Source organism: Prinia subflava, chromosome 4 (genome assembly GCF_021018805.1).
Source record: "Prinia subflava isolate CZ2003 ecotype Zambia chromosome 4, Cam_Psub_1.2, whole genome shotgun sequence".
Lineage (NCBI taxonomy): Eukaryota > Metazoa > Chordata > Aves > Passeriformes > Cisticolidae > Prinia > Prinia subflava.
In genome coordinates this window covers 59412260-59426479 of record NC_086250.1, presented here as the reverse complement: position 1 = coordinate 59426479, position 14220 = coordinate 59412260, and the positions used below count along the sequence as shown (strand labels likewise).

General features: G+C 39.4%; 1 protein-coding gene across 3 annotated transcripts in view; it reads left to right on the top strand.

Annotated features, from left to right (window-relative positions):
* The window catches only part of SLC2A13 (solute carrier family 2 member 13), a 159179-nt gene that overhangs the window by 124566 nt on the left and 20393 nt on the right, over positions 1-14220 (top strand). For all 3 annotated transcript variants that reach the window (XM_063396854.1, XM_063396856.1, XM_063396855.1), the window contains exons 8-9: positions 13427-13548; positions 13669-13821. In XM_063396854.1, the coding sequence (XP_063252924.1) occupies positions 13427-13548; positions 13669-13821 (275 nt within the window). The remainder of the gene's footprint in view (positions 1-13426; positions 13549-13668; positions 13822-14220) is intronic.

Genomic DNA, 14220 nt, shown 5'->3' with positions numbered 1-14220 from the left:
GTATTTTTTTTACTTTAGAGAGAAAATAAACCAACACTTTTCTGCAGTAGGACTGTTGAATAATTCAATATGTTTGATAAGTTTAAGTCATAGAAATTACTGTATGTGCTGTTTGCACATGTGGTTCATTTCCTTGAGAATGGAGGCAGTAACATCAATCCTCACTGGCACAAGATGAAGTGGAATTATTGATTGCTTTGATTTAAAGTCGTGGCCTTACTTGAACTCAGCTTGTCCCTTAGTACAGGCTAGGAGTGGGCAGTCTGTGAGGGGGCAGGTCGTACTTCTCAACAGCAGCACTTTGGGCATTTCTTCCTCCTTGCAAGATGCAGAAACTTCCTTTTGTCCTGTAACTTTCCACAGCTGGCACGGTAGCTTTGCATAGGTAATTGTAAGGGATGAGTTTGAGGTTCTGCATGATTATTGCAGACCTGTGATTCAGATGGGATGTGTTCCTGTTCAGCATATTTTCTTGGAAAAATGACTGTTGTTCAAAAGCACTTATTTATGTAAAACTCTTCAGATGTCAAAGGCCATGGAAGGTAGATGATTATTTTGATTTCTGCTGAGTTCTTTGATTGTCACGTCCCAGACTTTGAGTTGCATATAGCAGTGAAGACTTTGGTACTCAAAGTTCATAAATTTCATAAACTAGAGATAATGTAACCACTTACCATTTATGTAGTTTATAAAATTCATTAGGTTAGGCATAGGTATTGCACCTGCCTGCACAAATCAAAGCAGAGCAACACTCTATGTTTAAAGTGCTCTCTCACAAATCAGGCATGAAATAATTATCTTGTTTTAAGTGTTCTTAGAACCTTAGGGCTCCATTTTCAGTTACAACATTAATGATTTGCAGTGAATTTTGGGGCTGACAGCAGAGGAATCTTCTTTGGAGAGCTCTGTTGGATGATGTAATTCAGAGCCTCCCTGGTACAGCAGGGATGGGTGGGGATGCAGTGCCTCATTCCCCTTCTGAAACAGGTTTCTCTGAGCTTTTGAAGGCAGAGCTATTGCCACCTACTGGAATCAGGGAAAAGCTCTGTTTAAAAAAGGCTGTTCCATCATCTGTTTGAAACCACGAATGCTAGATCTCAAGTGTTGTCTGGTTAGATTTCAGTTGTGATGGCAAACAGTTGCTGGCAGTAGTGAAAATGGAATATTTGTGTCTAAATTGCTGTTACAGGAAACGAATGTCACAGTTCAGCACTTAGATGGAAGGTTATGGTGGTCAAAATGTTATTTTAGAACTATTGAAATAGAAACTTTATATGTATGACAGGAACTAGAAATTAAATAGAGCAGGGAAGTGCTAAAAAGGCATGCTAATGCATGTAATATTGATCTCTATTTTAAACTCCTTGTCCTTATGTGGTTTTTTGTCTCAGATTCAACAAGAAAAGCATATTTAGAAAGTTTCCCCTACCCCACTTTTGTTTCAGTAAATATTTCCAAAGTATTGATACTTTATTCTCTCTTCAATTCCCACTGAAATATGTGGTTAAGTGAGGTTTTAAGGTATTACCAGTGCTATGGAAAATAATTTCTGCACAGTGCTGGTTTGGCTGGGTGTCACAGGGTCTGCTGCCTGGAATAAGCAATAAACTATCTGTAAAGCCTCAGCAGTGTGCCTGCAGCCACAGAGCAGACCCAGGTTGTGTTGGAATTGTGTCACCACATCCCATCTGTGGTTTGAGTTTGGGGTTTGGGTGGGATTTGTTTGTTTTTCTGAACTGAGCTGTAAAATCTTGCCATTCCTCACTAACTTCACATACCAGTTTCAACATGAAAATACAGTTTTTACGGTACCTCTGTATGTCTGAAACCTTGGGGCAGTTAAAAGCAGTACATTTTTTTCTCTTTATTGTTTTCTAAAGTGTTTGTAAGCATTCAGAAAAAGAATTGTAATATGGAACCTATTTCATTTGGAGGGTGAACTTCCAGTGAATATTTGTGCTGAGTTACATCGATACTAAGTTACAACAACCACCTTGATTTCTTTGGTCTTTAACTACCACAGTCTTGGAAATGCTTTTGGCAATTGTAACTCAAGGGATGCTTTTGGAACAATGACATTCCTTTGACACTACCTCTGGGACATGGTGGACAGCACAAGCATCAATAAAGTTAAGTAAAAATAGGAAGTCTGGATGGAATTTGTTTAAGTCAACTTCAGATGTCTAAAATTGTGACCTTGAGCTGTCTTGTAGTTCTTGACTAATGGAGTAGAAAAGGATCCTTTTTGTTCCTTTGCAGCTGGGCTTTGCTTGTGTTTTAGAGAAGAGACTTTCTTATGCCATGCCAGCAGTTCTTGCCTGCTGTTTGTTAATATTTCTTCAGTTAATACTAAAATATTGATACTTATTATTATTGAGCCCTACACTTAGCCCCTCCCACAAGCATTCATTGGAGTGATCTGTCTTTATGTAGCAGACAAAAGCAGCATCTCCTGGGAGAACTGATATTTCTGCAGCTTGTTGATATTTCTGTTATAATCAAAAGAACTTTGGAATTTATAATTATTAAGAAAACGAAATATAATTTCAGGTGAAAAAATGGATTAAACATCAAGTGGATGTTTATTTTATGGTAAACCTGCGTGAAATTCCAAAGTGCTGCATTTGACATCATAATCTTCAGACCAGTTTGTTTCAGAAATGTTATTGTTGAATATCAATGCTGCAATCAGAGAGACTAAATGATTTTAAATCTTGAAAGAAAAGCTAGAAGTTCTCCTATCTTATTTCCTCAGTTCTGACAGTAATTAGATTGCAGTCTGGTGCTCCATCCATAAGCTCTCAAACGTGTCAGAGGAGGGATGACCCAGAACTTTCACCAAAAACTCCAGGAGCAGCAGAACAGCTGCAGTTCAGGGAAAGACCAGGAGCACTGAGGTACAGTGAGGGGTCTGCACACAAGTGAAATTCTTACTGAGCTAGTCTGTGTTCAATGCCAGTCTGTCTTTAACAAAAAACACTTGAATCTCCTACATTTATAAGCATTTTTGTCCTGAAAGAGCTCCAACAGAATGAAGCCTGCCTGCCTGTAGGCAGGAATAGAGTGACTAAATCTGTCTGGTTTTTGCTAGAAAGCCTCAGGCAGCACAAGTTAGCTCTGGCAGCCCCCAAGGTGACTGACAGACACTTTCCAGTTAGTGCTCATCTGAAATTCCCCAAAGGTTTGGCTTTCAGAAGAAATGGCCACATCACTAATGAACACTCCCTCCTTTCAGAGAAGCAGGGGAAGCTGGCAATGACTGGATGAGGCCAGACTGGATGTGCGTGCTCACTGCTGAAACTGATTGTTCCAAAAGTGAACTATTTCTGTATAACCACAGAAAAGTCACTAAACAATCTTTAAAGCACATTCTGGGGTGAAAGGGAGTCCACAAGCCTTTCTCAACCATGATGGCTGCCAGGAGGGAAATAATAGCTCATTCTGTTTCCAGAATGTCTCTGTGATAGCTTTTTGCTGGTTATCATGCAGCGACAGCTTTGTGCTTATATTTTAAATTTGTGAAATGGCATCTACTTCACAAGCAGTTAAATATTCCCAGATGTCATTTCTTGCAAGGGTTTGCCATGTGCTTGTGCCCTTACTGTGGCATGAGACTTTTCTTTTCAGTTTGTATTTGATTGCAGTGAACATGATTAAATGGAGCTTTTGTGGCAGCCACCAAGGTGGTGGGAGCAGGAATTCTCCTGTCGCACTGGCCACTCTGTGTGCAAATCACATCACTGAGCCATGGCCCCATCACACACATCACATCTCCATCCAGACCTGGATGTGAATACATGAGTATAAAAATGTTATAGCACCCAAATTGTGGGTCTTTACCACAGAATGAAGTTTTTTCACTCCATCTGGTAAATTGCAGTAGGTTTCTTATATTTTTTTTTATATTACTATCATACTAAAATACCTATTGATCATGGCAAAGTCTTCAAAATGTTGGGTAGTATCACTTCCATTGTATTTACTCAAATTTCTAAACATTCTTTGCTGATTTGCACCTCCAGGAAGTTCTTCAAAAATTGATAATACCTGAAAGAAAGAAATAATGAGGACTGCAACATTTAACTTAAGTCTTTCAGTATGACAATTAGGACTGAACTAAATTGTTTCTTTATCTCTTACTGGTTCTTTCTTTTTTTAAGGATTGGCTAAGAGACTTTTTAAAAACAGCACTGGAATCTGGGAGGCTTCATGACACTGATTTCACCCTGCTGGAGCCCACCTTTTATAAAGCATTTAGAGTCATTTGGGTTCTCACGCACATCGTTAGTTTGGAAGCTACAGGAAATAGAGGAACTTGTCTTGAAAGAGAATAAAAGATTTAGGATTAGTAAAGTTGTTCAAAGGCATGAAAAGTTTTGTGATGAGAGGTGAAATCTCAGTGGACCACTGGGCACAATTGCTTGTAGAGCCACAAACCTTAGCAGCAGGTTATGCTGAAAGGGACAAACCTAAGATTCATATGCATACTAAGAATATTTCAGTAAGAACAGTCAGACAGTTTAGTGGTTGTGAAACACTCTGTGGTTATTTTTAACTTCTTGAATCAGTGTTTTCACTATGAAGACACATATGAAAAAGCAGGAAAAGTTAATGAAGGTCTCAATCTTTAAAGTACACAGATATAAGTTTTCTGTAAACCATTGGAGAATGTCCTTGACAGGGGGAAAAGGGCAGAAATCTTACATTGCCTGCTGTTGCCTTCTGAGCCTTACCTGAAATGGTTCACTCTTTTATTGTTGCTTTTTCATAGACTTTTTAAGCTTGTAAACATACAGAATTATGCTTCAAGTTGCAAAAATATATTCCTGTTCTTCTCATGAAAACACTTCACAGCTGTGGGCTTTGCTTCTCCTTTAGCATTACCTTGCTGTAACTTTAAGCTTATATGATGTCAAATTCCAGTGAAACTTTCTCTGATGTTTTTGAGAAGTATTTTCTGCCACTAAATATCAGCATATCAAGCTACTGAGTCATACTTTAATTTAAGAAAAAATTCCTCAGAATAGTATCTTTCTAAATCATTATATTTACAAAAAAAAAAAAAAGGTTATCTTTAAACTATTTACTCAGCTTTACAAAGAATCTCTTCAGAAGTAATTACCAGATTGTACTCTTGTTTATTTGTTGTATACACAGTTATTTTATTCTCCATCTTGTAATTATCACTCACTGCTGTTGGTATCACTGAATTTTTCAGTTATAAACCTTAAACTAATCTTCTGGCTATACATAATAAACTCACTTTTTTCATGCCATATTAACTGGAAAATACCTAATTTTTGCAGCTAAAATTTCAACCTGCCAGGCCATTAGCTGGTGTTAACCAAGTTGTTTTCTGCCAGCTGATTGTTGAGTGTACTCTTATACTGGGATATAAATGGATGTAGATGGCACCTCTGTGCATTCAATTTGTGTATTAATATATTTAGATATTTGAGTATTTTGTTTAAATTATTTTATTAGATGTTATTTTTAAAAAAATATATATAAATATTTTGAAATCCTTTTCCAGAAAAGAGTGCAAAAAGATCTTTTGCAAAATCAGGACAAAATATTTATGATCTTTCTCTTCCTTCTTTTTGTCATCTGCTTCATATCTCTGTTGAAAATTGGAGCAGTTTTGAAGCATTCCACCAAAAGATCAAAGAAAGAAGCCACATTCCTTCTTTTGTTTTCTCTCAGTTGAACAGCTAATTTTGTACCTGAAAGTATACAACATTGAAAAAACCCACAAAATACTATATTTTGAAACTATGACCTATTATCTAGTACTTGAAGTAGTTTAAATGATCACAGGCAGAAATGCATGAAGGACAATGGCATTCAGCTAAGATGCTTATGCTCAAAACTAATTAAGTTTTTGCATTTTGATCAGCTTTTAATTTGAATTCTGTGCATTAAAATTCTGTACTTATGACTTCTAGGTGTTTGTTAAGTGAACAGTTGATTATGTTTCATAGTTGTGTGACCACTCACAAGTTCCTGTGCTATTAATATAATATTTGAATTATTTATGATTATGAAATCATAGAATTTAATTATTATTAGTTAATTCTAATTTGTACTGTGGTAAACCAAGTGTGTCCAGTCAGAATCAGAATTAGGACTAGGATAGGACACTGTAGAGCACAGAGACATCAGATGTTTCCTGACACATTTTGTGACCATCTGATACTTAGGGTAGGAGAAGGCTTGGAAAGGAAAATAAGTCAATCTCTGTGTAGTGTGATCATGGTAATTGTGTCTCCCATAACAGAAACCTGGTATATACTTGTTTCTGCTCCCACTTTTTGGGCACACTGTCAACTGCTGTGAGGTCTGAAATGGTTGGGCTTTAACACTGGGTAAACATTATTCTGCATTTTCCTGGTTTGAGTCCATTTCTCAAGGTAAGGAGTGCACAGAAGATGGTGGAGAAGCCTGTTGGACAGAGTTCTGGCAGTAGCAGAGATTTGTCTCTGTCCCCTCCGGGTAGATGTGATGAAGAATGCAGCTCGAAACCCTTGGGGTGTGACAGCAGAGTGGGGAATTGTAGCTGACAGCTTGGAGGTAGCCACGAGGACTTGCAGGGTGCCTGTATAGGACAAAAGAAGTCTGAGGCAAATCCCAAACTGACCATTTTTCACTGGGAGATGAGAGTTGCCTAATCCCACCAAAGGTGCTTGCTTAGCCCCACAGCTCAGGTGTCCTTCTGGCAGTGTCAAGACAGTTGAGCTTCTTCCTTCTTCCGACTGTTTTGTCCACACTTCAGAATCCACTAATAGGGGGTTACAAAAGTACTGAAATGTCCAGATCAGGAAACAGTTAAGAACCCCTTTGATGTGTTTAATTTTGGGCAACTATTTGTCATGGGGAAAAATTGCCCCTGTTTCTAGGCTGTTGCTCAGTCTATTCAGACTGAATAACAGCTCCAGCAATTTATTTGTTGGGCAAATTCAGATGCAATTGCAAAGCTGAAATTTCTCAGCTTGTGAAAGTGTTCGAATTCAAACCTAAAGATTCTTAGGTAAATAAATAATAATATTAAAAAATTATGTTCTTCTGTAATCAGGTAGCCAGGACAGAGGTAAACCAGAACAGTATGCTAAGTCTCTTGGAGGTGTGTGTTCTGACATGACTGAGAATCGTGGGATCATTTAGATTGGAAAAGGTTCTTAAGATCATGAGGTCTGTAGTGATAATGGATAGATCCTGTAGCGGGGGAGTCAGTGTGATAAAGACTTTTTCCATCACGTGCAGATGCACCTGTCATCTTCTGAGGTGCAATCTGCTTTCTTTGCTGTGAACTAAACTGTTTTTCCAGTTCTTTGAAACATATGCTAGTATTTTTTAAACTCTTTGCCAGGTATGGCAAAAGGCTTCAGTAATTGTCCCAAAACTTTGTTTTTATTTTATGCAGTGAATGTTAAGCAATGTGTAGCTGAATCCCATGAAGTTTTATGAAATAGTTTTTTAAGGCTGCATCTGTTTGTTCTTTTCTGGTTGTCTGGGATTTGGGGTTTTTTTTTCTTTGTTTGGTTTGGGGTTTTTTTGAGGTTTTAGTGGTTTTTCAGTTGGTGTCATCTGGTCTAAGAAGCTTCATCTGCATATTTTTAGGTAACATCTGGTTTAATGGAAGAATTATTTCTCTGTGTAAACTATAAAGTCAAATTGATAAATGCAGACTTCTTCAGAGAGATGTGGAGCTTCAGAAGTGTCGATGATACTAGCTAGGGAACTGGGAGAAAGTTTAGAAATTATTGATTCAGACTTTAGTCAGGTTTAAAGTAACCTGTTTGCCTTCAGGTGGAGTTACAGTTCACTTGATGCTTTAGAGCGCATCTTACTGCGTGTTTATAAAGGAGCAAGGAATTGCCTTTAAAACAGAATATGCTGATTTATAGGGAAACCATACCTCGTGGTTTAACTGGTTTCTATGGGTTGTGCTAGTGTAACTATTTTGGATGTACTTGGGTGGATTTGGGAGGCCACTTGATGGACAGGGTAGAGGCGGTTTCCAGAGCTCTCCTTAGTTACATGTCTGACTACCACTAAGTTGTTATACAGTTCATCTGGTACCTTGCTGAATTCTGCCCTCTGAGGTAGTTGGAGGTTTGTTCCGATAACTAAATATCTTTAGCAAAAGAAGAGGGGCTTGAACTTATGAGAATTAATTCAAATGTTGAGATTCAGATTCTTCTACAGAATGAGTAATTGCTTGTGGATAAATAATCTTAGCTGTTCCCAAACATTATCCACAAAAACCTTCCTCCATCCAAAGGGCAGCTACTCTAAATTATGTCTCTTTTGTCCTCTGTCATTTCCAAGACAGACATCAGATGAAAACATGAGTCAATAAACTTGGCATAAATTTATATTGTTCAGAGACTGCCATGATGTAAAAGTCAGCACTCTACACAGGAGACTTTAAAATCTCCTTGAAGGAGATTTTTAGTAAATCAAATATATTTGTGTTACACTTGAGACTTAAATTGGCAAATTGTAGATTATCATCATTCTGATAACCCAGGCACAAGAGGCTGGCATAAGAGCAGTGCTTAAGTAGTTTTACTTGTGTTATAACAAAGAAATGGGGGATTAGTGAAACTGCAAATTAACTATAAAATCTTTCTGTGCCATCAGCACCTGATGTCAAAGTTTATCTCAGAGCAGAATGTGTAATTTTGAAATATGCTTGTTCTAACAAGCATTTTACAGAGATGGACAATCACATTAGTGTTTCTCTTCAGAAGCAATTTCCTTTGCCTGACTTGATTTGAATTTTGACCTTTTAAGATTTTTGATCTAAATCCATTTAAGATGCTTCTGAAGGGTTCAAAAGACAATGAGAAGTCAGCAGCTTTCATATTAAAAATATATGAACTGTTCACAATGAAACAACTAATTCATGCAAAAGCTGTATCTTTAGGGCTAGACAGTCCTCACTGTACAGCAAAGCAAAAATAAATGGATATTTGAGAAGAAGATCAAATTAGTCTCTGCCTTGTGCCTGTGCTTTGTCTTGCCCAGCCATTTCTCACACTGGGGTTTTCAGTGTTGTGCTTCAGAATTATTGTGCAGCAAAAATGGCTTAAGTATTAGGAAAATTTGCATTGATTATCAAGGAAATTGTTTTGTGCTGTTTCATCCTCCTGTTATTTGAAATAATATTTTAGACTCCCCACACCATTTCTTTTCTTACCTTCTTTTATATGCCATATGAAGGTAATTTAGGAGATAGGGAGAAAAGCTTTAGTTCTTATGAGCTTCAAACCATATCTGATAGAGGATGGATTCTGTGATTTTGAAACTGACCATATAATGCTTGTAATTTGAAAATCTACCCATCTTCTCATTTATTTCCAGTCAGTTGAATTTTTTGCATCAATTTTTGGTAGGTTAGGCTTTCACTAATTAGAACTGATCTTAAGTAGCCTGTAGAAAACACATAGCCAAAGAAATTCACAGTAAAGGTTTTGAGAGTAGCGTTTTTGTGGTTTTGGTTTGGCAGTAATTTCAGAGGCTGGGATGTGCTGTGTCTTCACTGATTGTACCAACGTGACTATTGCCCAGGGCATTGGTACATACAAACTCTTTGTACCAGTACCTGACTGCATCATTTCACTTGTACCAGTTACAGGGAATTGCCTGGATGGTCATTCAAAGGGTTGCAGTCAACAACTTAATGACCAAGTGAACACCAGTGACAAGTGGCATTCCTCAGTGGTCAGTACTGGAACTGGTGCTGTTTAGGATCTTGGTTGATGACATGGACGGTGGGATTGAGTGTGCCCTCAGCAAGTTTGCAGACAGCACCAAGCTCTGGTGCTGCCAACATGCTGGAGGGAAGGGATGCCATCCAGAGGGGCCTGGGCAGGCTTGAGAGCTGGGCCCATAGAACCTCATAGAGCCATAGAATCATCAAGGTTGGAAGAGCCCTTTAAGATCAAGTCTGGCATCAGTCCAGCACTACCACTGTAACCACAGAAGCACATCACCCAGCACCAGCCTCTTAAACACCTCCAAGGATGCTGACTCCAGTGCTCTCTGGGCAACCTATTTCAATGCCTGATCACCATAACAGGGCAAAAAACTTCTTCTAGTATCTGACCTGAATCTTCCCTGTCTCAGCTTAAGGCCATTTCCTCTGGTCCTCTTACTTCAGTCACTGTAGAAGAGACCAGCCCTCATCTAACTACAATCTCTTTTTGGGTAGTTGCAGACAACGATGAGATGGCCCTTGACTCTCCTTGAGACTAAACAAACCCAGCTCCCTCAGCCATTTCTCATAAGATCTGTTTCCTAAACCATTCCTGAGCCTTGTTACCCTTGTCTGGACATGCTCCAGCACCTCAACGTCCTCTCTAAATTGATGATCCCAGAACTGAACACAGGATTCGAGGTGCAGTGCAGTGCTGAGTACAGTGGGATGATCACTGCCCTGCTCCTGCTGGCCACAATATTCTTGGTACAGGCCAAGATGCCATTGGCCTTCTTGGCCACCTGGGCAAACGCTGGCTCATACTGAGCCCGCTGTCAACCAGCACACCCAAGTCCTTTTCTGCCAAACAACTCTTGAGCCACTCCTGCCTGTAGCACTGCATGGGGTTACTGGGAACAAGTGCAGGGCCCAGCATTTGGCCTTATTGAACCTCCTGCAGTTTTGTCCTCAGCCCATTGATCAAGTCTGTCTGCAGAGCTTTCCTATACACAGGCAGATCAACACTCCACCCAGCTTGGTGTTTGCAAATTTACTGAGGCTGCACTCAATTCCCACATCCAGATCATCTGCAGGGATGTTAACAGGCTGTGGGGCAGGCTGCCCAGAGAAACTGTGGATGCCCCATCCCTGGAAGTATTCAGGGACTGTTTAGATAGGGCTCTGAGTAACCTGGTCTAGTGCAAGGTGCCCCTGCTCATGGAAGGCGGGGGTTGAAACTTGATGATCTTTAAGGTCCCTTTCAGATCACACCATCCTATGATTCTTTGATTTTCTTCTGTGTTTGTTTATGAAGCGATGGGTAGCTTTCCATCATATAAGCTCCCTTCATGCAGGACAAAATTCAGAATTTTGTCTAGTAATATACCATATGCTAATTATAAATATGTTCTTCAGCAAAATAATAGGTCTTATAGAAACAGTGGTACAGAAGTAGATTTAGCACAGTAATAGAGCTTGAACAAATCTCCAGCCTTGATGGAGTGATATCTTTTTTAACATTCCCAGCACTGCAAGATGCCAGCAAATGCAGATGTCTTTGCTTTTACTATGTGTATCATGCTGGTTTACAACTGAAGGATAAGCAAAGCACAGTTTATTACTGCCAAATTTCTATTTAATCTAGTCTCAAGTGCTGTTTTTCCCATTTCATTGGACTGAATCTGCTTTTTTGCAACAAAATTTCCTCTCTGTTAGGGGCAGACAGCAGAGAATAAATGAGTGGCCTCTGTCAGAGGAGGCTTTGGACATGTCTGGTTCTCCCATGTATCATTTGTGTTCCACTCTGTCAGAAGCAGGACACAACTGGAGAAAGATGGCAGCAGAAGGAAACATGCTGACCTGCCTGCAGTTGTGTCTGCATGAATCAGCATGTTGGTTTGTGCTCATGGAGATGGATGCAGGGTAATAAACCAAGTGTGTCTTTGTTTACAGTTTTGTTTGAGAGAAAGCGTGCTCTCTGCAGAGCTGCCAATCTGGCTGGGCAGAATGGAGAAACTCATCTCAGCATCAAGATGCTTAAAAGTGCTCATCAGCTTGTATTCATTACAAACACCTGCAAATGAAATTCGCATAACAGCAAAAGAAGCAAAAGTGATGATGTTAAAGCAGTGTGAAACCAAGCACCCCTGTGTTCTTGCAGTATCCAGGCACAAAGGATGTGTCTTTCAGAGGGACTTTCAGCTGACCTGTTTTCTGTGTGTTTTCCACTTCAAGAATGAAAATGAATCGATGCCTTGGATGAGATGGCCTTTCCAGGGGAACTCAGCAAGTCAGGGTGGAAGGGTGGAAATGTGCACACTGGCACTGGCTGCATTGCCAACCCCAAATTTAGGGGTTTTCATTTCTCCATTTGATCAGGTGCTGCTCAAGTGCAAAGTGGAACTGCAAATCTTACAGGTTACTGCCATTAAGGAAGCATTAGGGCTTTACCAAGGTTCAGATGTGCATTTTTCTAGTATTTGTAGGGTTAATGTCTCTCTTTTAAATATTTTGGAGCTTTGGACTTCCAGCTGTCCTGAAATAGGGTCTGGGACTTCACCATGATATCCTGCTTTAAATGTTGTCCTTTCATCAGTGATAACATAGGGAAGATTTCTGCCCCAGGAGTGCTGGTGGGCTGGTCATCAGTGTGCAGCACATTGCTGTTCAGCTCTGAAGCATTGCAGCGTGGCTGCTACTCTACCATCCACAGCTTGTTGCCCACCTATTGCCCACTGCAGGCATCTTCATGCTGGTTTCCTACTGTCAGGAGAGTCATGTCCTTCACATACGTGCTGAACTGATCTGGAAATCATAACCCAGGCAGATGTTCAGCTCTCTGTGATTTCTTCTTTGCAAGTAAATAGCATTGTTTGCATATGAAAGAGTAGTGTCTGCTTAAGTCTCCTCTCCCAAAAGTATAGGGGTTTTCATCTCTAGCAGTTGATGTGGTGGCAGCTGAAGAGTTTCGCTAGTTACATTTATGACTTGTTCCTTTAAATAAATGTTAATTACAAAACAATTTATAGCTAAATATAAAGTTGCTAGTATGCCTTTAAAAATGTTACATTGTTGGCAGTCAGAGAGAAATACCTGATGTTGTATCTATTCCCTGAAATACAGAATTCCCACATGGTCCTTGGAATAAAGACATGTTTTCTTTCAGTAGCTAATTACAAGCGCTACCTTCTCCTAAGCTATTTATTGTGCAGGAAGGAAAATACACACCTCTTTTCTTTATAACTTCACTTGACCTTGGCACATTCCATTGCTGATTACACCTGAAGTGTGCTGCATTTGTTGGTTCAGCAGTGACGTAAGGACTAACTTCATTCTGACCTTAAATCCTTGTGTGCAGCTCAGTCCTGCTGTTGCAGCTGGTTTTGTACTGTGATATTCCTGTGAATTGGTCTTCATGGCTTTGGTATCACCATCTTTGTAGTAAAGACTGGTTGTATGAAGGAGATCTGTAAATACAAGGCAAGTGTTTAAATTCAGGAACGTTCTGCTGAGTACTCTTCCTAAGACCAGACTTGAGAAAAAACCCCACGTTTCTGAGTGCAGAACTTTGCTCAAAGATCTTGATAAATTTACAGGGATAAGGTTTTTTTATCTTACATGTACATTAGCCAGCTTTTATTAATACATTCCTTGCCATGCTTATATTGCAATATCAACTATTGCCTTGAAAATTCTTTAATAAAAAGGAGTTTTGTTGATTTTCAGGTGTTCAAATGAAACCGTATTCAAAAAGGAAGATTTATTTTGGGCATACAATTTCTGCCCCACTCCGTACTCTTGGACAGCACTTCTGGGCCTTATTTTGTATTTGGTTTTCTTTGCACCTGGTAAGAAAATACTTGGTTTTTTGCATATAAGTGTAAAATGTCAAATAGTGAAGCTGTGTTAAATATATTTTTGAGTCCAGCCATTCAAGTCAGATTGATCCTTTTATTCCTAATTCTTAGGGATGGGTCCTATGCCCTGGACTGTCAATTCTGAAATTTATCCACTTTGGGCTAGAAGTACAGGAAACGCGTGTTCTTCTGGAGTCAACTGGGTTTTCAATGTGCTCGTGTCACTGACATTTCTGCATACAGCTGAATATCTGACATACTATGGTAAGTACCAGTGTGTGTCCATATGTGCAGTTCTGCCACTGGCACAGAGATTTTCTCTGCGTTCTGGGTCCCTCCATTGGTCTTGCTATGAAGTGTCAAAGCAGTTTCTCAACCCACTGTGGTTCTGTAAGACTAGAGATCTGATATAACCTGCTTGGATCATAGAGTTTGGCTTTCTGAAGAAACATTTATTTTTGTCCTTAACTGAGAACCTAGACAGTTGATTTAATCAGAGAAGCTGGGAAAATAACCCTTTTGATTTAGTGCAATGATGCTGACTCCCAGTTAAGGTGATAGCATCTGCAGTTTTCCACTTTATGGTGACATCCAAGGCCAGTATCAGATGGTACTTGCAGAAATACAGCTGTTGATAAGGTGCTGTCTGTGGGAGCCTGAGGA